General features: G+C 39.8%; 6 protein-coding genes across 7 annotated transcripts; 4 read left to right on the forward strand and 2 right to left on the reverse strand.

Annotated features, from left to right (window-relative positions):
* Positions 1–905: 905 nt before the first annotated feature.
* LOC108096831 lies at positions 906–2,754 on the reverse strand. Its single transcript, XM_017198736.2, has 2 exons — positions 2,049–2,754; positions 906–1,824 (listed from the first exon to the last, which is right to left on the reverse strand). Exons 1-2 carry the CDS (start codon positions 2,379–2,381, stop codon positions 1,285–1,287), a joined length of 873 nt encoding a protein of 290 aa, XP_017054225.1. The 5' UTR covers positions 2,382–2,754; the 3' UTR covers positions 906–1,284.
* Positions 2,755–3,559: 805 nt separating this feature from the next.
* Positions 3,560–8,604, forward strand: LOC108090828. The gene is made up of 2 exons (XM_017189689.2): positions 3,560–4,954; positions 5,010–8,604. Exons 1-2 carry the CDS (start codon positions 3,821–3,823, stop codon positions 5,019–5,021), a joined length of 1,146 nt encoding a protein of 381 aa, XP_017045178.2. The 5' UTR covers positions 3,560–3,820; the 3' UTR covers positions 5,022–8,604.
* A 1,035-nt stretch (positions 8,605–9,639) lies between these two features.
* LOC108090831 (high mobility group protein D) lies at positions 9,640–12,565 on the forward strand. Its single transcript, XM_017189693.2, has 3 exons — positions 9,640–9,752; positions 11,583–11,799; positions 11,874–12,565. Exons 2-3 carry the CDS (start codon positions 11,650–11,652, stop codon positions 12,057–12,059), a joined length of 336 nt encoding a protein of 111 aa, XP_017045182.1. The 5' UTR covers positions 9,640–9,752; positions 11,583–11,649; the 3' UTR covers positions 12,060–12,565.
* An 822-nt stretch (positions 12,566–13,387) lies between these two features.
* Positions 13,388–16,583, reverse strand: LOC108090829 (transport and Golgi organization protein 11). 2 transcript variants are annotated; one of them, XM_017189690.2, is made up of 3 exons: positions 16,459–16,583; positions 15,669–16,297; positions 13,388–13,886 (listed from the first exon to the last, which is right to left on the reverse strand). In XM_017189690.2, exons 2-3 carry the CDS (start codon positions 16,224–16,226, stop codon positions 13,611–13,613), a joined length of 834 nt encoding a protein of 277 aa, XP_017045179.1. In that variant the 5' UTR covers positions 16,227–16,297; positions 16,459–16,583; the 3' UTR covers positions 13,388–13,610. The 2 variants fall into 2 exon arrangements, with proteins under 2 accessions (XP_017045179.1, XP_017045180.1); XM_017189691.2 differs by lacking the exons at positions 15,669–16,297; positions 16,459–16,583 and adding an exon at positions 13,947–14,074.
* Positions 14,159–15,187, forward strand: LOC108090830 (MIT domain-containing protein 1). The gene has a single exon (XM_017189692.2). The coding sequence runs from the start codon at positions 14,269–14,271 to the stop codon at positions 15,088–15,090; it is 822 nt and encodes a 273-aa protein (XP_017045181.1). The 5' UTR covers positions 14,159–14,268; the 3' UTR covers positions 15,091–15,187.
* Positions 16,584–17,212: 629 nt separating the features above from the next.
* Positions 17,213–20,866, forward strand: LOC108090949 (lamin-B receptor). Its single transcript, XM_017189893.1, is given in 4 exon segments — positions 17,213–17,339; positions 17,667–17,856; positions 17,858–18,040; positions 18,674–20,866. Coding segments are annotated over 3 exon segments (2,148 nt in total). The 5' UTR covers positions 17,213–17,339; positions 17,667–17,691; the 3' UTR covers positions 20,474–20,866.
* The last annotated feature ends 1,699 nt before the right edge of the window (positions 20,867–22,565 follow it).

Below are 22,565 nucleotides of genomic sequence, written 5' to 3' on the forward strand. Positions count from 1 at the left end.
GCAACTCTATTTCCTAGAGTCCATGTGTGGGCGAACCACAGTCCAAACTCACTAAAGTGGCAATGAATTGATAATGGCAGATGCAAGGAAAATCGTAGAACGATTAAATGCAAATAAAATTATTCCTATTGTTACTCAAACAAAAAATATATGAATTTAATATCATAAAACAAGGTTTAAGTTATTATTAACTTTAATTTTAGGGAAGTCCCACTGTAGTTTATGGCAGGTGAGTACCCAGTTCGATACCACCCGCTGTGGGCGTGATGCCAACGATCTTATCGGATGCACATTTGAAGGTCGCCAGTTGAATGCACTGCAGAAACCGTTAAGCTCGACTTGTGATTTTGGGTAGGGTGTTCATGTGTTGCAAATAAACTGCCGAAGCTGATAAGCAAAAGCAACAAAAACAACAATCGCTTGTGCGTGTATTGTGGTTGCTTGTCGTCCGGTTTCAGAGTCTCAGTTTTCTCGATTCTCGAGAATTTATTGGGCACACACAGTGGCTTAGTGTATGTGTGTATTGGTCATGCCTGCTGAAAAAGCCAAAATCGGCAATAAACAGATAGAAGCCCGGATAAAATAAAGAAATATTTGATTATGCATACATTTCATCAAAACGTACATAGTTAGTTACATCATGTGATACATACATGAAGTTTACACGCACGTATTTTACATGGGCCACCAACACTCGAATCTTGAGAGAGTAAAAGAGAGAACGCGTCGCTGTCAACGCCGACAGAGGCAGTGGCAGAGGTTCCATTTCGCCTTTGGTACAGTACGGTATGGTTTTGCTTTCTCCCACTCGCACTGTTTTTGCCGCCTTGCGTTTCTGCTTCTCTGCTTGTCTTCCGGCGACACAGTGAACGCCAGCAAATTACAATCAGCTAGAACTTAGCTAAATATCTTTTATTTGCTTATGTTCAACTTTTCATAAAGTTTTTAAGATGAAATATAAATATTTAGAATCAAAATGATATGTTTATATTTGCGTTCCTTTGACAGACAATAAAATTTCAAAAATATTAGTGCCTTGCGTTAGTTTCGGAAAATTCAGTAAGACCCACTGTAATTTCTGATAAGGACCACAATATGAATAACAATTTGTTGTTTAGCTCATGAATCAACACATTTTTAAATTTCCTAAGCATAATATAAACATAAGATAAAAAAATGTTTAAAAAATAAACATTTAACTTAGAATATTATCTACAGATTGATTTTTGGTTGGTGCAGATATGAATATTATTTGCTGGGCAATGCAACTCTGTATTCCTCTGATTAGTTAAACATATCTACTTCATTTGAGTGGCCTCCAATCTTTCGGCGCTCCATGGATATCATGTACTGGATCTTAGATTGCATTACCATTGCATTGGCCAATGGCATATTGCGGATTTGGGCAGCTACGCTCAAGCCGAAGTAAGTGAATTCATCTTCGCCACGCATTCCGACCCCCAATCCAACACCCACTCCAGCTCCAGCTCCTCTTGCAGCCACCGGTCCCAGTCCGACTCCCAAGATCTCGCTCTTTTCGGAAAGGGAACAGGCCGTCGATATGGGAAGCGGCATCTGAACAGGAGCCGGAAGTGGAGTCGAGTTTACTTCAAGGAGCTTGGGCAGTGAGGGAGGCGGAGTAGGTGGCTGATCCATGGGCATGGGTGCTGGAAGAACAGTGAACAAGGAAGCAGGGGGCATCTCAACGGCAGTTATATCATCTGGATCCGGTTTGATCTCCGTCTGTATCTTTATGGGTTTAAGTCTTGTGAGACGAATCTGTAGTTTTCTTAGTTGCGGAGTGGTCGTGGTATCTACGTCATTCTGGAAAAAGATTTCAGAGAAGAATCCACAATTAAAAATATTTTTGTATATTATTAACACCGGTACTCTGAGCAAAGTACTCTAATAATGCTTAGGGTCTTAAAGAGAGCAAACCAAAAAATAATTCAAAAGACGGGGGAAAGGAAGTTGGATTCTTTTTCCAAGCGTAGGTGATTTCAAAAAATAAGTAATAACGAAAACTAGAAAGTGTAACTATATCTTACCGTGTCCAAAAACTCAGCCAGGAATCCGTGGAGTGGTCCGAACCAAGGTGTCTTAGGCTGATAACCCGGAATGGTTCGGATCTTCTTCAGCTCCTGGTGATATCCAGTGCGAAGATTCTTGATCTTCATCTTTACACCCTGGATGGTCAGACATGTTTCGTGGGGCTCGATATCGGTATTAATCCCGGCCTGAATTCGCCGATAGGCGGCGTTTCGAGCACGTCTTAAGTAGGGCCGTTTGTTCCATAGACAAGGTTCTCGCCCGTAAAGCTCCACGAACTTTACCGTACGTTCATCAGAAAAGCGGTAGGGCAGTCCGACCGTGCTGCTCATGACCTAATCAACTAGCGATCTCTTTCGATGGGGCTTTCTATTTTCAGAGAACCCGCTCTGTGAATAACGCGCCCTTGTTGCGAAAAAGCAGAAACGGGTAAAAAGCACAAGCGATAACCTCTCCAAACAACTGCTGCTTTTCGAATGAAGCAATACATGTTGATTTTTGCTTTTCTGCTGCTTTTCTGGCCCCAGTCTTGGTCCCTCTCTCATGCTACCTCGCTCAATGGAGGCTGCCTTTGTGGTACATATTCGTTTGCAAGTCTGCTTTTAAGTGGGAGACAAAGCACAAACAACAGATTTTAACACCGTTATTCAAAAACCGCCTTAAAAATGTGCGTTTGGAGAACGAAAAAATTGTTACAAAGTACCCTACTATTTCAAAAACTTTTAAAATAGAAAAAATTTAAAAAGCCAGAAAAAGAATCATGTAAACAACGATTTTATTGGGCATTTTCAAGGCAAAAACCAATGAAAAGTTTGCTGACGACGTGCTTTGTTGCTTTTTGGCGCTGCTTGAGAGAGTGAAGGGAAAAAGAGGGGCGCGCAGGTCCGTTATCTGAGAGGCGCTCGCGAGAGATTCCTAAAAACAGAGGTGGATCCAATGGGGGTTAGAGTGAAGCGTCACAAAAAGTAAAAGTATGAATTCGAGAATTTTTGGTTCTGTTTCTCCACTCTTTTTAACTATAAACTGTGATGCTACGAAGATTTAAATGTACAATTAGAGTCAGGAACATAATCACTCTGGAGATGGGAACTAGGAGTAACTTCCAAACTTTCAGGAGTTAACAGTCAAATGGTTTACAAATTTTATTTAACATTATTTCATCAACCAAAAAACTAAGTCTTAGGAATATAACCCTTTTAATCCTACAGACACCACTGAATGTTTTAGTGTACATTTATTATGAAGCTGAATTGAAGTTTTTTGACAGATGCAGATTTCGCTCTCCCCTTTGTCGTTCACTTTGCGGAACTTGAGGCGAAAAAATTGGAGAGGGATCGTCAGCATAATAAACACTAACAGCAGCTGTTAATTAACAGTAAGCACTTTGGTTCGCCAAATGCTCTTTGGGTTTTTTGCAATAATATTGCGTTTTCAATACTCCAGCCCAGTTTCTTCTTACTTATCCCTAACGCAATCTAGATGCAACGGAATGCAATTCTACCCTCCAGGTACATATGTATGTAGTGTAGCAGGCTGGTAGTATTAAGAGTTACCAGATGTAACGGGTGGGTAGTACTTATTAAGAGTTACCATATGATTGTGATTGAATAAGTTATCGATAGGATACCATCCTTGATATACCGACTTTTGAGATTGACGAAGAAGAGAACACATGTGTAAAAGCTAAAAAGTTAAGAATTAAAATAAAGAATACTACAGAATTAAAATAAAGACTACTACAAATTCAGAAGTGGGATCAAGAACAGAAAAAATGGATATAGTTGGTGATAATTATGCAATGGCGGTATTAAAAAAATGGCTTGGCGAATTGGGTTTGTCCACAAAAGGCACAAAAGCTGAGTTGCTGGTGCGTCTTAATGCTGTACCAGCAGCAGAACGTGGAAATGCACCAAGAGTGGACAATTTGGAAGATGATCATCTGGTGGCGGAGACAAGACGCGTAATTCAATCGCAACAAGCTGAAATGTTTAAAGGAACAGAAGCGTTGGCAAATTTGTACAAAGAAATCGAGGCCGCTAAGAATGTTCTGGAACAATTACGCATGCATGGACGAAACCAAGAGTTAGAGGGAGACGACGATACATCATGCCAAGACGTAGAAGATGATGCTCAAGGAAATGCAAGTTGTGAAATTCAGCGAAATGTGGCAGCTGAAAAAAATTTCGGTGACTGGGCATCCATGGCGTTTTCATTGGCCAAAGAGATTTTAATGGAGTACGATGGAAATACACCAGTGCGAAATTGGATTGCTCAGTTTGACAATATTACACAATTGCACAAGTTGAACGACATGCAGCGACAATTATTATGTATTGCAAAGCTTAAAGGAAAAGCGTTGCAGTGGCTGCATGCAGATCCGGTACGTGTGGTGAAGCCTATAAACCAAGTTTTGGATCAACTGAAGGAGGCGTTTGGTGGAAAACTTCCGAAAATTGAGCTACGTCGGAAATTTGCTGGACGAATGTGGATATCGGACGAAAATTTCAGCGTATACTTTGAGGACAAGTGCATGTTGGCTCGAGATTTGGATATGGACGACGATGAGTTATTAGATGGCATTATCGAGGGAATACCACATGAAAATCTACGCATCCAGGCAAAACTACAGTGCTTTGATAATCCGGCGAAGATGCGGCGAGCATTTGCAGATGTTGCCTTACCTAGGCAGAGTGGTTTGCTGATGAAGTCGGAAGCAGCGAAGGGCAGAGATATAAAAGAAAATTCTCGTTGCTTCAATTGCAACTCCAAGGGACATTGGGCACGAGATTGCAGTAAGCCAAAGAGGAAGCCGGGATCTTGCTACGGATGTGGTGACGAAGGGCATTTAATGGCGCAGTGCCCGAAGAGGAAGGTGAAGACGGAGGACAGCGGCGTAAACAATTTTGTAAGGTCATTAGTAATTTATTTTAGTAATAGTAATAACGAATCTATAATTTCAGAATGCCTCATAGACTCGGGCAGCCCTGTTTCGTTTATTAAACAAAAATGTATTCCAACAAATATTAAATTACACACACATGAAGTGTTATATTTTGGATTAAATGAAAGCCAATTAAATGTATTCGGAAAAATATTTTGTCACATTTTCAAGAACAGTAATAAAATTAATTTTGATTTAAAAGTGGTGCCTAACGAGTCTATGAGATGGAATATTGTTTTAGGTAGAGATTTTATGGAACTTTATGGTATAAAATTATATTTAAGTGAACTTGATGTGAATGGTAATGAGCGTACTGAAAGCCTATTAGATGGTAAAGACAACATAAGGCCAAACTTGGAGCAGGAAGGAATAAATGAAGTGGAGTTAGTGGAAGCAGCAGATCAATTGTTAGAAAATAGTGAAATGAATATGGATTGTGAAAAGGTAGAAAACAAATTGGTTGATAAATCGTTAGCAGAAAATTGTTTGTTAGATAGGAAATTGTTAGAGAGTAAATTGTTAGGTAATAGATTGTTAGATAATAGATTGTTAGCTAGTAAATTGTTAGATGAAAAGTCAAAGGAATTAGTTAGAGGAGTGTTAGAAGAAAATTTTCAAAGTAGCATGATGCAAATTAATGTAGTGGATTCTGAAAGAGAATATAAGATTGGGACACAAGTGGATTATGCATTAAGAGCAAAATTTATAAAAATGTTAGAAAGCACTTATATAAATGCAAAGAAGCAAGCAAATCCCAATATTAGGGGCGAGATGAAAATTATTTTAGAAAAAGAAAAACCATTTAGTTGTTCACCTAGAAGACTATCATATGCGGAAAAAGAAAAACTACAACTTATGTTAGATGAATACCTAAAAGAGGGTATTATACAACCCAGTAGTTCAGAATATGCCTCAGCAATTGTTTTAGTAAAGAAAAAAACGGGGGATCTTAGAATGTGTGTCGATTTTAGACGGCTTAATAAAATTATGGTTAGAGATAATTATCCGTTGCCTTTAATAGACGATTTGTTAGATAAACTTGTAGGAAAAAATATATTTACGAAACTTGATTTAAAAAATGGGTACTTTCACGTATTTGTGGATAAGGACTCGGTTAAATACACTTCGTTTGTGACGCCATTGGGCCAATACGAATTTTTAAAAATGCCGATGGGGCTTAAAACTGCCCCTCAAGTATTTCAAAGATTTGTTAATACTGTATTTGCGGACATGATTAGAGAAAATGAGGTTATAGTTTATATGGATGATATAATGGTCGCAAGCAAAGATATAGATGAACATTTTGCAATTTTAGAGAAAGTTTTGATTCGATTGGCAGAAAATAAACTAGAATTAAGGTTAGATAAATGTGAGTTTATGCAGGATTGTGTTAAATATTTGGGTTTTCATATATCTAAAGGTTGTATTCGAGCCGATGATAAGGGTTTAGAAGCTATTAAGAATTTTCCTATGCCTGATAAAGTTCAATCAGTGCAGAGTTTTCTAGGATTATGTTCTTATTTTAGAAGGTTTATTAAAGATTTTTCTATTATTGCAAAACCTCTGTATGATTTACTTAGAAAGGATAGAAAATTTAATTTTGGTGAAAAGGAGCTTAATTGTTTTTTATGTTTAAAAGAAAAATTGTTACAAGCGCCAGTTTTGTCAATTTATGATCATAGAGATGACATTGAATTGCATTGTGATGCCAGTGCCTTGGGGTTTGGAGCGGTACTTTTTCAGAAAAAGGCAGATGAAAAATTTCATCCTATTTTTTATTTTTCGAAGCGCACATCAGAAACAGAAGCAAAGTACCATAGCTTTGAGTTAGAAACTTTAGCGATAATCTATGCTTTAAGAAGATTCAGAATATATTTACAGGGAAAGCGTTTTAAAATTATTACTGATTGTAACTCATTAGCTTTGACTTTAAATAAAATTGATTTAAATCCAAGGATAGCAAGGTGGGCGTTGGAGTTACAAGAATTTGATTATGAAATAGTTCATAGAGTTGGAAGCAGAATGCAGCACGTCGATGCTTTGTCGAGATGTTATAATACAATTATGATAACAGAAGCAAATAGTTTAGAAACAAATTTAGTAATTTGTCAGACGAAGGATATGAAAATACAAAATATTAGAAAATTGTTAGAAAAAGGTGAGCTGAAATTGTTTGAAATGAGAAATGGGGTAGTATATAGGAAAACGAATGATGGCAGGATATTATTTTATGTACCAGCAGCTATGGAGGATCATGTTATGTATAAGTATCATGATGAATTAGGACATATTGGTAGGGATAAAATGATTAGTGCAATGATGAAGACATATTGGTTTCCGAACATGAAAGTCAAATCGTTAGGACATATAGAAAATTGTTTAAAGTGTATTGCGTTTTCATCCAATGCAGGCAAAGAATGTGGGGTATTACATAGCATACCCAAAGGTAATAAACCATTTGATATTATTCATATTGACCATTATGGACCAGTGGATAAGAGTAGATCAAAGAAATACATATTAGCAGTGGTAGATGGGTGTACGAAATTTTTACGATTATATGCGACAAAAACAACAAATAGTAAAGAAGTTGTTAGTGCATTAAGAGACTATTTTCGATCATATAGCAAACCGAGTTGCATAGTGTCAGATAGAGGTAGTGGTTTTACTTCGGGGGAATTCGAAAAGTTTTTAAGTGACGCAAATATAAAGCACATTAAAGTGGCCACGGGATCGCCTCAAGCTAATGGACAGGTGGAACGGGTTAACAGAAGTTTAGGTCCTATGTTAAGCAAACTTACTGAGGCGAAAGAGGGGCAGCATTGGGATAAGGTTATCGAACAAATTGAATACACATTGAATAATACAATACACCGAAGTACAAAACAATATCCAAGTACAATGTTGTTTGGGTTACAACAAAAAGGGGAAATAAGTGATGACCTAAAACAAAAGCTAGAAGAGGAAAATTGTGTAGATGTAAATTGTGAAAGAGATTTGGAAAAGATTAGAAAGGAAGCAGAACAAAATCAGGTATTAGCACAGTCAAAAAATGAGGAATATTATAATAGTAAAAGAAAAGATCCAAATAAATTCAAGACAGGAGACTATATTATGGTAAAAAATTTTGATAGCTCGGCAGGAGTAGCAAGAAAACTGTTACCAAAAAGTAAAGGTCCTTATGTTATTGATAAGATATTAAAAAACGATAGGTATTTGATCAAAGACATTGATGGCTTTCAGTTAGCTCGAAATCCTTACCAAGGCGTGTGGAGTGCGCAAAATATTAGACATTGGTTAAGAAAAACAAATTCATCTATTGATGTACGAGATAATGTTAACAGGAGATAGAGGGCTATCTCAAAATCAGGATGGCCGAGTTGTAGCAGGCTGGTAGTATTAAGAGTTACCAGATGTAACGGGTGGGTAGTACTTATTAAGAGTTACCATATGATTGTGATTGAATAAGTTATCGATAGGATACCATCCTTGATATACCGACTTTTGAGATTGACGAAGAAGAGAACACATGTGTAAAAGCTAAAAAGTTAAGAATTAAAATAAAGAATACTACAGAATTAAAATAAAGACTACTACAGTAGGTTCCATCATCATCTGCCTGTTTGCCTTCTTTTTTCTCTCGCCCCTCTCCTCGCTTTGTCCTTTTTTATCCTAGGTTATTGTGAACTTGCAACAGCGCGTGACATCGCTATCCTTTGTGCCGCCCTGAAGAAAAACTGCAGCAACGATTCTAGGACCCATTTTGCCGCTTTGTCTTTGTTCCCGTTTTCGGGTATTTACGATTTGATTGTGGGAAAATGCATGGAAGCATCTGCCGAATAAATCTGACCGAAATGTAGCGGTTACACGGAATTTTCCCTATTAGGAATTGCTAGTAACCGAAACTTTTTTATTTTAGGAGAGTATCACTTTGGAGAACCATTTAAAAAGTGTAGTGAAGAAAGTTTATTATTTTAGGAATCTTTAATAATAATAATATAAAAAATAATAGAAACAAGTGTAAATGCTAGGCATTGCCTTTGCTTTTCAATCTGTCGGAATATTTACATACATATATGGAACAGTCATAGTAAAGGTGATTTTGTCAAGCAAGTGAGTTTCTCGTACTATTTGTAAAACCAAACAGAAAAGGAAATTGATCACAGTTTCTTTGAACAAGCAGGCACCATAGAATAAGTGTAAGTAAAATAACTAATATTATTAATAGAGATCCCATAAGATACTAATTTATTATTGCGAATAACTCAGGTAAGAGATTAGTTTTTTTTGTGGCCCTACAATTTCGTACGATATTTAATGCATACAAATTTGGCGCCATTTTTAAAAAGCGGCCCTCGTTCTTTTTGAGGTGTATGTACTGTCCGAGTAGTGAGAGTACTGTGAGGGTTTTTCCAGTATACGTTCGTAGACGAAAAAATTTGATACTGCAAAATAGTTGCAGTCGCATATGAATCCAAAAGAACATAGTGTTTAATTTGTTTAAGCATCTAGTTGGTCTATTATCCCACCAAACGCATTTTTCCTGCTTAGCGTTTTATTTGTTTTTACATGCCATTTATCGGCCTCCGCTTTCGCTGCCGCCGCAAGGAGAGAAAATCGCCTCTCTCTCCACCACCAATACAAAAGCAGCTGCGTCGCTGCTGACGTCGCTGCCAGTCGGCGTTTTGCTCAACTACTCGCCTTCGTTTTGTCGTCCGACGCGATGTTCCGTACAGTTTTATTTGAGCGACAAACGAACAAGGTTGGTTTTCTCCTCTGGTTCCCGAATATTGTGCAAATAACTTAAAAGTATTAATTAAAAAGACAGTTTTGGTGACCAAGTCTTGTGAAGAGTGAAGTGGAAGTCCACATAAAACCGAGATTTTTTTCTTGCGAAATCAGTTAGTGAATTTTTTCAAGCGGCAGCGTGTCTGTACCTCAAAGGCAAAAGAAGAGCAGCAGAGAAAGCGTTGCCATTTTGGCTTTGACTTCTTTTCTTTGCTCACTGCTTCTTGGCCTCGCCTCAAAATGGCTGCCGCCGTCGCAATTTACATTTGCCTTTGCCCAAAACTTGCGATTTACTTGTGAAATTAATTATTAGACGCCACCGAAACGCGCGCCTTTTCTACTGTACTATTCCTATAAGATGTACGTTTTCGTGCATTTGTTTTTACCCGACATTTAGCGTTTCTCTTTTAATTCGCCGGTTCGGAGAGAGAGAGAGAAGCGACGGTCGTTTTCTCTCATTCCCTGGGAATGAGTGGCTGTACTCAAATATTTAATTTGTTTGTTTTGGTTTTTATTAAATGAGGAGAATTATAAATCTTTGAAAATATTGACATTTGTCTAGTTGTTCATTAAAAAACACAAAAACAAAGCCAATTTCTCGCGTTCTCTCTTTTTCACCCTCTTTCGCTCTCTCGAACATCTGCCGACTTCATTTTTGCGCACCTCTGCCGACGTCGACTGCGGCAGTGCAGTACGTGAGAGCGGCGCCTTCATTTTTGGCAGTCGACGCCAACTCGTTCACTTTTTTTCGAGAATCAAACGACAAAGGTTGGTGAACGCAGGGCAGGAAAAAAAAAACTTAAGACTTCATAAAAACATAAATTCTGTGATAAATACAAGACAGTCAAAGTGTCAAACTGGCTGCCAAATTAAAAAAACGTCTAGTTCTGGAGTTTCAAAAAGAGAAAGAGAGAGAGAGCGCTCTCAAAGAAAGAGAGACACGTTCGATTCTTATTAAGCACGTTAAAGTACCAATTTTATTGACTTAAAAACGTTTAATAAGGCCCTTTTGGCAACAAATAAAGTGCTTTTCCCCTAAAACCTGTATCCAGAAATAGGTTTCTGGCCATTTTTGATGCCTTTCCTGCCTTTTGAGAGCGGGTCGCAGCCTGTACCAATATAAGGCAGTCGTCGCATACAGAAAATGTGTGTTGTTGCCGTTTCGCTGTGTATTCGCACTCGCCGCGAAATTAGCGTTTCTGTTAGCGAAGTAACATGCCCTACAAGCCTGTTAAAATGTTGCAGTTTCAAAGGTTCATTCCCGATACCACCTTGGAGCCCCAATTAATTTCGTATTAATTATTAAGTGGCGCGCGTTCAAGCAAATAGAAGAAGCAAGAGGCGCGAGAGAAAGAGCGCGCGCGCGCGCATTTTTTAGTTTTCTACAGAGTGCCTAAGCAGCAGCCGTAGTAGTCGTTATGCCATCCCGCTTGTGCCGCCATTGCTTAGCCCGGGTGGTGGAGTGCTGTCTCACTCTGTGTTTTTGCTTCGGCTTGCGTTTGGTACAGGAACATGGCGCGCTGCTAAAAAGAAAATGTGCTGCCTATAACATTTTAAATTAAATGTTTAATTTTTGTTGAGGAGTACAGTACTACAGAGATACAGAGAAGTTATAGATAAAAAAGTAGGAAAATGCTGGTATTATTTCATCATAGTAATTGTATAAAACGATTTAAAAAAAAAAATAGTTAACAGACTTTGTTGTGAGTTCTCAGTATATTGTAAAATAAATGTTTACAATATCCTTCAGATTACTTTACATAAAAAAGCTTAAACTAATAATTTCCTTTTCATTTACTTTCAGCTCAAAGCAAAAAAGAAACTTAGTTGTAACACTTGTTAAATAGTTCAACAAAAAACACAAACTTAATATGTCTGACAAACCAAAACGCCCACTCTCCGCTTACATGCTGTGGCTCAACAGTGCCCGCGAGTCGATCAAGCGCGAGAATCCCGGCATCAAAGTCACCGAGGTGGCCAAGCGCGGTGGCGAATTATGGAGGGCCATGAAGGACAAGTCGGTGAGTACTCTTAACACAACATTTTCTTAAAAACCCTTGCTTACATACTTTTCTTTTTCATTGTGAATCTAAAGGAGTGGGAGGCCAAGGCTGCCAAGGCCAAGGACGACTACGATCGGGCTGTCAAGGAGTTCGAGGCCAATGGTGGCAGCAGTGCTGCCAACGGTGGAGCCAAAAAGCGCGCGAAACCAGCGAAAAAGGCGTCGAAGAAGAGCAAGAAGGATGAGTCCGATGAGGACGAGGATGATGAGAGCGAGTAGACTCGTCGTCCACCCTCTAATTATCCATCACCAAGTCACACACAACCAGATCCCACAAGAATTCAAAAACTCTGGTGGCAACACCACCACATCCAGCATCAGCATCCACAAAAAACCCCCTTCATAGCATAGAAAGCCAAGCCCAATCGGTCATCTCATCATCAACCAGCGAGATCTTTTGAGGTTGCATCTAAATTCAAACACGGGAGAAGAACACAAAATACGCGAAATTATGCAAAATTGTATTTATACATATGAATCTAAGTTTATAGTAGTCGTTTCTTTTAAATTATCCCAAAACAAAGAAGAGGACAGACAACAAGAAAAGAGAAGGAAGCAAGAAAAGAAGGATGTACGTTAAGGTGTTTTTCTTTATCCTTTCTACGGCGTTTCGTTTAAAAGAAATCGATTCGTTTGAGAAACGGAAGAGAAAATATATCTTGCACATAAATTTTGTAAAGTAAAAGATAACATTATTCCATTAAAATAAAAGATACAAAAAATAACAATTGTTCTCTCCGTAGTTGGATGAAATCGATTTGATAATGATCTGTAAATTTACGATCGGGCTGGTGAAAGGGAAATAATCCACTTCACACACAAAATACACGAACAACAAAACAAACAAAACACCGCAAATGAAACAAACGAAATTTCGCTCAGGTCTTTTCGTCATTTTGCATTAAACTTAATGTTTAACGTCTTGTTAGCTAAAGATGTATAGCAGAAGAGGAAATCGGAAGGTAGATGAGACAAGCAGATGTAATTGCATTTAATCGGTAGTTTTAATTGATAACTATACGTATAATTTAATGAGAAAACCAACAAAATAAAATAAATACATTTTTTAAATGCGTTGAAATCGAAGATTGTATTTCCTGGGAGACATCAATAACAAAACATGCTTTGATTTGGTACTTTAAACGTTTTATTTTAAATATCATTATGAATTCAATAGTTGATTCACGCTACACTCTAAAAATGGTTTCTTTCGTTTCTGGTTGTTATGCAAAAATCAATGCAATGATTTCTGTGGGATTTAGTGTACTATTATATATATATTTAACTATTTATCGTATGGGATTTCGCATACAAATACCATTAAGAGTTCTTGTCTTCACTTTGGGATTATCAAATGTTATGTTAACAGATCTACAACAGAAACAACCCGTAAAACAATATCTTTTCAATGATTCGGCTTCGTGTTGAGAGTTGCTCAGGTGAAACACGTACGAGATTAAAGCTTAAATTTAGATACATGCTCCTTAAGTGGTGCCAGATCTTAAAAATTAAGTATGGGGGCCTTTGTTTTTTGGTTTTCCACGGTGTACAAAACAGAACGGTGTTGCGCTTATTTATTATCGAGCTTAGACTACGAAGTTAGTTATGGCAAACAAAAAACAAAGTCTCTCTCAGAGCCTTTCCACAAAAGAAACATAGAAGTCAAGAAACGAAAGAAGCTGTTCCAAAAGGGTGTCCATAGCGAAGTGGTTGTCCTAGCACCCACCGAAGATCTTCTCAACCATCCGACAGCTCGCCTGCCCGTCCATCTTAATTGCGATTCAGCCAGAATATTGTCTTGAGGACGAAGTAGGCCAGGCCAAGACAGTAGACGATCTTCTCGCGCTGCGTGCGCTGCTCATTGTTTATCTCGATGTTCAGCACCCGGCGATTCAACTTGGCCAGCTGGCGTCTCAGATACAGAATCTCCTCGTGGGGCGTCAGTTCACCCATGGGTGTGCCCTCGCGATGCGCCAACATCGAGGCATCCAGATTGTTGTGCTGCTGGTTCAACTGCGATCGCTTGCTGGCACTGCCCGTGGTTAACTGGAAGAAATGAAGCGTAAGAGGATTAGTGATCATGTGGATAAGTTATGAAGGGTATACCATCTTTGGTAACATAATGTATAAGAATGTAAAATTTTGAAAAATATTTGCTATCCCTAGGAACAAAAGTTCTCTATTAGGATTGTGACAGGTTAAGAAATGACATTTATATAATGCAACATAACTTTCTAAACGCTATTTTATCTTAATCTATAATATTTTTTTGAGCTTCCAAAAATGTTTCCTATTTTACGTAAAAGTTTCTTTGTACTTTTTCTCTATAAAAATAAGGATTCTGTCAAATCAGTTTCCACTACAATAAAATTACTCCCCCTGACTCAAAATTTCCGTATAGTCAACCATTTGTTTTTGGGACCAAACAATGACAACAAGTGCAAACTTTGCCGAGATGGACGACAGTGAACTGCCCAAATTGGAGCCGATCATTAGCGCATTGAAGTGCGAGCAGACGGGTCACATCATGGAGGCGATTCTGCTCTACGAGGAGAGCATCTTCAAGTTGTCCCAAATGGCCGAGGCGGATCCGAATCGCCGGCAGCTGTGTGGGAAGTACTTGAAGATGTACGAGGCGCGGGCCAAGCAGCTGAGGGATCAGGTCAAGAGTCACTTGCACACCAGTCGAATGCTGGAGCACATCACCATCGAACGGGGTGCAAGGGGCAGGAGCTACCAGCGGCTGTTTGGCGCGTACTTGGACGATGGTGTCCGGGAGGCCCATCTCAACGAGCCGCATCTCACGGAGCCGCATCACTTCAGGAATCTGATCAACTTTTTGGAGGTGCTGGTCAAAAACTGTCGCTATCTAAAGTACATTCGTTTGACCACGAGACCAGATTCGGTGGCGCCCAAAAATCAATTGCAGATCCTGCAACAAATCAAGAGTGACCTGGCTAGTGGCAATATCCAAATGAATTTCCAGTTGGACGACAGCCTGCATGATCGTAAGATCGTACTCAGCTCGGGATTAGTCATAAAGGTCGGAAGAGGTCTCCACTACTTTGAACCAACAGAGGATTCTTTCAGCCTGGGACTTTGTGATTTCGATTTTCGCAAGTGTCTGGCCACCGAAGTCGACATTTGGAAGTGCCGGGCTTTTGCCAAGCGGCTGAAGGAGGCGCCGGAGGAAGAGTACCAGGCTGCAAAGGAGGCTCGACCGGATCCACATGCCTACTCCAGCGATTAGCAAGAGTGAGAGTGGGAATTGCACACGGTCGGTTGGAATTGGGTCAGCCGCCTTATCAAATCAATACTAGAAATTAATAAAAGCAGCAGTTCGTTAATCTCTTGGCTGAATAAATAGAAGGGAAGCGGAATGTGATCGCTGTTATTGCCACTAGCGGTTATTGCATTTCGTCAGGTTTTGGTTTCGTACACCTGAGGATAAAATTGTGGGAACATTTTTAATACTCCTACTTCTTTGCTAAATATATCACTTAATATACAAACAAGTATCTTTATCCATTTTGGGATTAAACGTATTGAATGCTAGAATGGGGATTTACAATCTTTCTGTTAGCTACACAAAGTCAAATCTTTCTTAAAGTCTTGTATCTCGAGTGCCTGCTGATAAAACAGTCACATTTTCAATTAGCTACGGCACGTTTTCTACGGGTCTGCATTAAAACATTACATTTGAATTGAGAATGGAAGTTGCTTTCTGATCTATCTTAGCTAGTTAATCTTACACGTGCACTTCAATTAAACCCGGATTGAACAACACCTATCTAGTTATTAAATCGAAAAAACTGTGTAATTGCTCACCTGGGAGTCGGATTCCACGGAGTGGGTATCATTGCCGTGGAATCCCATTCGGGCGACTCCATTGGCCCGTACATACTGAGTGGCCGCATGACCCTCCTCGTCGTCAGCGTCCTCGTCGAGATCATGGCCGTAAAGGTGATGACCATTGGCCCGAATGGGCGAACTCTCCTCGGAGGCCGAGGGAAAATGGTGATCGGTGAGGGTGATGACGCGAGGAGGGGTCTGGACCCTCACCAAGCCAATCGAGGGGTTTTTGGGCAGAATGGAGTTCTCCAGCTGGATTTCCCTAGGCGCAGACCTGGTCTCCAGATGCTGATTGTGTCCCAAGACCACAATCCTGTCAGGCACATTCATATCAATCTTGTCGTGATAGTTCCAGGAGCTGATCATTCCGTTCTGGTTGGACAGTAGAAGATCCTCATCGGAAAATTCACCAGTGGCCTTAATTCTCTTGGGAACCCGCATTTTGTCGTTGATTTCGTGTGCGAATTTGGCTTCGTTATAGAGATCATCGTCCAATCCATTGAACATGGGCGTCGGCGATTGGGGGGTCACCATGTCGAAGTCCTGGGGATTCCTTAGATCTGATCCTATATATATACTATTTAATTGGCTATTCCGCAGCGTTTCTTTTGGGTTTTCCGTTGTGTTCCAAATTTTTTCAAGGAGGCGGCCGTGAGAGAGACGTTTTCATAACAAATTAGTAACCAGAATTTTGTAAGCGCAACATTTTTAGCTGAGTTTTGTGTGTTGTTGTGAGATGGATGTTTTTCAAATACTTTTTACTTACTTTGCTCTCGATTGACAGGAAAATGTCCGGGATATCCGTATTAATTTACAATTTTTCTCCTGCCTTTTGTTATGTGTGTGAGGAGATTCGTGCCAGAATGTGCTAAAAAATCACGAAAATTAAAGGCACTGTTCTGTTTTACGCAGCGGTAAAAGTTTGGCTATTTTAGAGCCAAAATAATAAGTTATAGGAATCTCAATCGCGAAATGAAAAAGTGATTTAATAACTAATAATGAACAAATATAATTTTCAATAGCTGTCAAGTGGACAAGTTTTATTTTTTTGTTATCTTATTTTTATTATATTTTTATTATAGTCAGCAAGGATGTTAATTTGGCTTTTTACAAGTCAGTTTAAGAACTCTGTAACGATTATCAGAGTTCATGTCCTCAGTTTATTCCCCCAATTTAGTTATGAATGAAATTACTTAAATTATTTAACTTATTTAATATGTATTGTTGGCAAATTCGTATTATGTTGAATTTATGGTACATTTTTGGATAGTTTACTGCATATTAAATAAGTTATCTTAGAATTGAAAGTTTAAATTGTATTTTTTGTGCTAAAACCAACTGTAAGGTTCGCATATCATTTTTCATTTAAGTAGTTACCTAATAATAATATAATAAAATTTAAATTTTAAATAATATTAGTATTCGCTCAACTCAGACTGTTAAGTTAACTGCGCGTGCTGTTAAGCGCACCTGACGTTAGCCAACACTAAAAAATACCAACGCAAAAGGGCCGCGCTCATTTTACAACAAAGTTCCACAACCGCCGACAGCCAGACGCGCGTCTTTTTTTAACCAGTGTTTTATGCTGATATTACGGTGTTAATTTAGTCCCAGATAGTGGAAAACACTAACTAAGTCGAATCAGCAGTGAGTAATATACTTGAAAAGCGTCTAAAGTTGTTAAAACTAAGTTTATCACCTATAAAAAGTGCAACAAAAGTAGGAGCGCGAGAGTGCGAGAGCGGGCTCTGCCAGCGTCGCTGCCTGCGGAATGTACAGTTGCGGCAGCGACGTCGCTTTTCCTTTCGGCGCGCAAACACAAATAAATAGAGAAAAATAGAGAAAACCGCACAAAATCAGAGTGTTACTTAAATATACATTAATAGATTGTGTGTATTTTGTAAACTATAAATAAAATATAGCACTCGCCTGAGCAGAAGCTATAGATATTGAACGATAATTTCCGTTTTGCAGCACGTTTTTTTTCCCTAAGTTCACCATGGATCGACGCCTGAGACGCCCTCGTCGCACGGACGAAGTGTCCAGCGGTCCAATTTTACCACAATCCACTCAGCCTAGCCTTTTGCCGGTTACCCGGCGTGCGGGATCCCTCACAGCAGCCGCTAATGCAGCCAGCGGTCCAGCCTTGCGGACACGTGCCTCCCCCTTCGCGCAACAAGGTCACCGTAGCTGCACCACCCTCACCAGAACTCGGGCCCCGCACCCGTCGCTCCAGTCGCCCGAGGTCATCAGTGGGTCCACTCACGGGAGCGGGACCAGGATCCGGTTCCTCATTGCCCGTCAAGGCCGCCATCAAGGCTCGCACGCCCATCCCAGAGGTTCCAGAGGTGAGTATCCCCAGCAAAAACTGGTTTTCACGCACAGAACGAAAAGTGTTTAAGATTCTTGAAATTTGATTGCTTCAAATATATTAACCTATACATATTTAAACTAAACATTTTTTAACTTTTAAACAAAGCCTTAGATAATGTTGCTCATTATATATGGACTTCGTTTTTGCCTATAATTGTTTAATATAAAAATGTTTACGAATTTTCTTGTATCCAAATTCTGCTTTGGATTTATTACATACAAAACTTTTTTCTGTGTAGTTTCTTGGTATGTACTGATAAGGTCAACCCCATCCCAAAACTGCTTATCTGAAATAAGTCGCCCTACCAGCTGCTTATCAACTTAGCCCTTATGAACTACCATATGGAATTTTCGGTTAAAGATTATAGATTTGTATGGAAGGGTTTAATTACTGTTTATAGTTGCTTCTCATCGCAATCAAGAAATCTAATCGTGAATGACTTACTCAGGGTCCTTCTTATCTAAAAGTTATCTAAAGTTATTATTTCAATTAATATTTTATGAGCAAAGGGTTTTGACTGATTCGTTTCCTTTAATGATAACTATTTATCCTTAAGTTTTTATATTTTGCAGAAGAATTCCTTACTAATTATCTCCTTCACTTACAGATACAGTCTCCAATCCGTCACTCGAGTAGCAGTCTGCCCACGACTTTGACTACAAACACATCCAGCGGAGCTCCGAATAAATCCTTCAACACAAGCTCCGTGAACAGCGGCAACAATTATAGCCGCACCACAACAACCAGCTCCACCACAACCACGGAGCGCATCGAGATCCGTGCCGAGGGCGATAGCGAGGTGGACACGGACTCCATTCGCAAGCGCATTACCGAGCGACTCCGACGATCGGTGTCAAAGACTATCTCTAATTTGGCTGGAACACCAGTGACAAACACCGAAGAAGGTAGCCGATACAGTCGGAGTGTTTCACGATCCGTTTACGACGATGAAAAGTCCTCGAAGCGAAGTTATTCCACCGGAGAAGAGGATATCGAGGAGGAGGATGAGGTCGAAGAGGATGAATTCCGCAGCTTCAATGTTACCCGAAAATCAGCTACACCGGCGGAAACATCTTGCCGTCAGTTGAAGGCTCCCCGAGAATTCGGAGGCTGGCTGGGTGCCTTCCTGCTGTTGCTCCTGCTGCCCACAGTCGTCTATTATCTCACCTGGAGCTGCACGGCCCGAAATGCCTGCCAGTTTAAGCACCTCAATCTGAGTATTCTGCTGGATGTGAACTATCTAACACGCCAAGTGTTCCAGCCTCGCGTGGTTGGTGCCTTTGCCGCCTACCAAGTGGTGGTCTTTCTGCTGGTGGCCCTGTTGCCAGGACGAAGGGTTCATCTCACCCGCGAGACCTACAAGTTCAACTGTCTGGCGGTTTCGCTTACCCTTCTGATCGCTGGTGGAGTTGCCGAATACCTGAAGTACCCAGTGGTGACCTTCGTTTTGCGTCACTATCTGCGTTTCTGTATTTTCGGACTCGTTGGAGCCTTTGTGGCAGCTGCCTGGAGTTACTGGCTGGTGGACACCGCCAAGTACAATGTTCTTCGCCAAACGCTGACCAATGATTATGGCAGGACTGGCAGCTTCGTGGTGGACTTTGCATTGGGCAGACAACTGAATCCCAAGTGGCTGGGACGTGTGGACTGGAAGCAGTATCAGTATCGCCTCTCTTTGATCACCACTTTGCTGTATGCCGCATGCTACATTTACCAGACGCTCGTTTGGCCCCAAAAGCCGCAGCTGGCAGAACAGCAAGGATATCTTCCCCTGGTCAAATACTACTGGACCAATGTGAACTATGATGCGGGTACTTTGCTCTCCGCCGGCTGTTTGCTGTTCTACGTGCTGGACGCCATCATTTTCGAGCACCATTTGAGCTCGTCCTTTGAGTTACAACACGAGGGATATGGTTGCCTGCTGCTCCTGCGTTACGCAGCCACTCCTTACCTCCTGACGTCGGTTACCAAGTATTTCTACGAACAGCGCGTACCCATCTCCTGCTGGTATGCTCCGTTGGGAGTTGGTGCTCTGCTAACACTGGGATTGCTGGTGAAGCGTTTCAGCTGCGCCTACAAGTACAAGTACCGGCTGAACTCGCAGAGTCCGATCTTCGCCAACATTGAGACGATTCACACGTACCAGGGAAGCCGTCTGCTGCTGAGCGGGATGTGGGGATGGGTTAGGCAGCCGAATTACCTCGGTGACATCCTTGCCCTGCTGGCTTTGGCTGCTCCAATGGCCCTGCGTCCTGCCTGGCCTCCTGTTTTGGGTCTCAGCTTGATCGTCCTGCTGCTGCTGCATCGCGCCACTCGAGCGAACGCCAGGAATCAGTCGCGCTATCACTCCTCCTGGCATCGCTACAGCGCCCAGGTGCGCAGCTATATCCTGCCCAGGATCTACTAAGGAGTGGCCTCTCGGATTAGTTGACTTTTTATTTTTTGTGGCCATTTTTATTTCGATTTCAGTTTGTTTTTTATTTAATGTTTCGAATTTTTGTATATATAACTACGTATTCATATGATTTTAGACCATCAACATGAACCCATCCTCATTGATTTTAGTACAAAATTTGATTTTACTCTCAAACAGACAAACATTTAAGACCACGAATTTTCACCCACATAAGCTTAGATAAAAAAACCCCAAAATATCTAGCTGTACGAACCTTTGCGCTTAAGATCTAGACACCTTAATTATTCAATACTTATTAATCTATATGGTATACATATAGGTAGTACTTTTTATACTTAAATATGAAATAAAAAAATTTTAGTTTCTATGCTATAAAGAAACGCACATCGGTTGGAGTTGTTATTTGGATTGGAAACTTTTTAATTTTTAAATGCATTAATATTAAAATTAATGATAATTCAGTAGGAATCTTAAGAAGCTAGTAAATGAAAAGTAAGTTTAATTTTTAACTAAGTCGCTTAAATCTTGATTACCGCTAAAATCGATTTTAACTTAGAACTTAGGAACTTTAAGGTCAGCACACCCCCAAGTTTTATTTCAAGTTGAATGAAAATACGAAATATGATGGGGCATATTTCATGGCGCTTGCCAGAGAACTGCGGCTGATGATGATGATGAATGTCAGGCACCGAATAAAAGAAGTAATTTTGTGTAAAAAATACCCGCTCTACCGCCTTCTCGGTTGGCCGGACTTACCGCATAAAGTCCTTTTGTGGGCGTGCCCCGAAGCCGTTACAACTGTTAATGACATTTACGAATGTTTGTGAGCAACCAAAACTTGGTAGCCCCTTCCGTTGCCCTTTTCCCCAAACCCTTAATGCCAAAATAATGACGAAGTCTGGGCTTGCACCTCCAAAAGGACTTTACACAGGGAAAAAACTATAATTTAGTTGGAATTAATAAACCATGTGGGGAGGAAAGTCATTATAATTTTTTAAAGGAGGGTTAAATTTTAATTCTTTTTACCAAAATGAAATATCAGATATATATAATTCATCTGTTTTTTATCTAATTGCTTGTAAGTTTTCTAGTTTTTAACTCTGGACTTCGTTTTTTTTTGTATTTATTGCACCTAATTCAATATATTTTTTTGTGTGTAAAATGTCATAGAAAAATGACGCGGAAACTGTCAAAAAGAAAGCAAATGGTGGGTGAAAAAATCATGGAAAGCGGTTACGAAAAAAAACCTCACCGTCGACATTTGCGGTTTGCTATACAAATGACCGACCGCTGCCGACCGCCGACTGCCCCGCCCACTTAACGAAAATTATAGAATAATGGCGTCAACATTAGCAAATTGTGCGCTTGTCGCAGTTCCCATTTTGGACATTTTCCTACCCTCCCTCGAAATTTCTGCCTTCGTTCTCCTTTAATGAGCGTTTAAATTGGCGGATCCTGGCTTTTGCCTTGCTTTCTTGATTGATTGCCCTGTGTATTTTTATTTTCGTTTTGTGGGAAATGCATAAATGATTTATATAAGCATGCAAATTAAATGCTTGCCCGTTGGTTGAAAGAAAAAATAGAAAATATACTAAGGGTTCTCTGCAGCTTACATTTCATCAACAACTCTAATAATGTAAGTCTCAAGTAGCTACTTTGCTTTTCGAGTTGATCATTGTTGTTAAAGATATATTAAAAATTAATTTACATTTACCACAAGATACAAATAAACGAGTTTTTATCTGTTTTTTAAGCTTTTCTTTTATTCAAATATTTTTCCTCTAAACTCGTTTTAAAGTCTTTAAGCTTTAACTAACCTGAAAAGTCAAGAAAAAAAGTATAAACAAATACACTAGTGCAAGCACGTAGTATAAATCACGCCTTTTGTCAGCATCAGATAACGTTTGGCATAAATTTAGTTTTAATTGACTTAATGCTTGTACTTTTATCAAATAATTAATTACAGAGCAAAGTGTGGGCAACACCCAGTCAGATGACAAGACACTTGGGGATCAGGTAACTCTTTGGTTGGGTCAAGAAAAGGAAGTGCTCCTGTAAAGGCGTCTCCATATCCATTTACTTT

Source organism: Drosophila ficusphila, unplaced genomic scaffold (assembly GCF_018152265.1).
Source record: "Drosophila ficusphila isolate 14025-0441.05 unplaced genomic scaffold, ASM1815226v1 contig_414, whole genome shotgun sequence".
NCBI classification, from domain to species: Eukaryota; Metazoa; Arthropoda; class Insecta; order Diptera; family Drosophilidae; genus Drosophila; species Drosophila ficusphila.

Coding starts and splice junctions, on each gene's coding strand:
- LOC108096831 (XM_017198736.2), bottom strand. CDS start 2,381: ATGAGCAGCACGGTCGGACTGCCCTACCGCTTTTCTGATGAACGTACG. Junction 1,825..2,048: donor TGGCTGAGTTTTTGGACACG/GTAAGATATAGT, acceptor ATCTTTTTCCAG/AATGACGTAGATACCACGAC.
- LOC108090830 (XM_017189692.2), top strand. CDS start 14,269: ATGACAACAAGTGCAAACTTTGCCGAGATGGACGACAGTGAACTGCCC.
- LOC108090828 (XM_017189689.2), top strand. CDS start 3,821: ATGGATATAGTTGGTGATAATTATGCAATGGCGGTATTAAAAAAATGG.
- LOC108090831 (XM_017189693.2), top strand. CDS start 11,650: ATGTCTGACAAACCAAAACGCCCACTCTCCGCTTACATGCTGTGGCTC. Junction 11,800..11,873: donor GGGCCATGAAGGACAAGTCG/GTGAGTACTCTT, acceptor GTGAATCTAAAG/GAGTGGGAGGCCAAGGCTGC.
- LOC108090829 (XM_017189690.2), bottom strand. CDS start 16,226: ATGGTGACCCCCCAATCGCCGACGCCCATGTTCAATGGATTGGACGAT. Junction 13,887..15,668: donor CCGTGGAATCCGACTCCCAG/GTGAGCAATTAC, acceptor CATTTCTTCCAG/TTAACCACGGGCAGTGCCAG.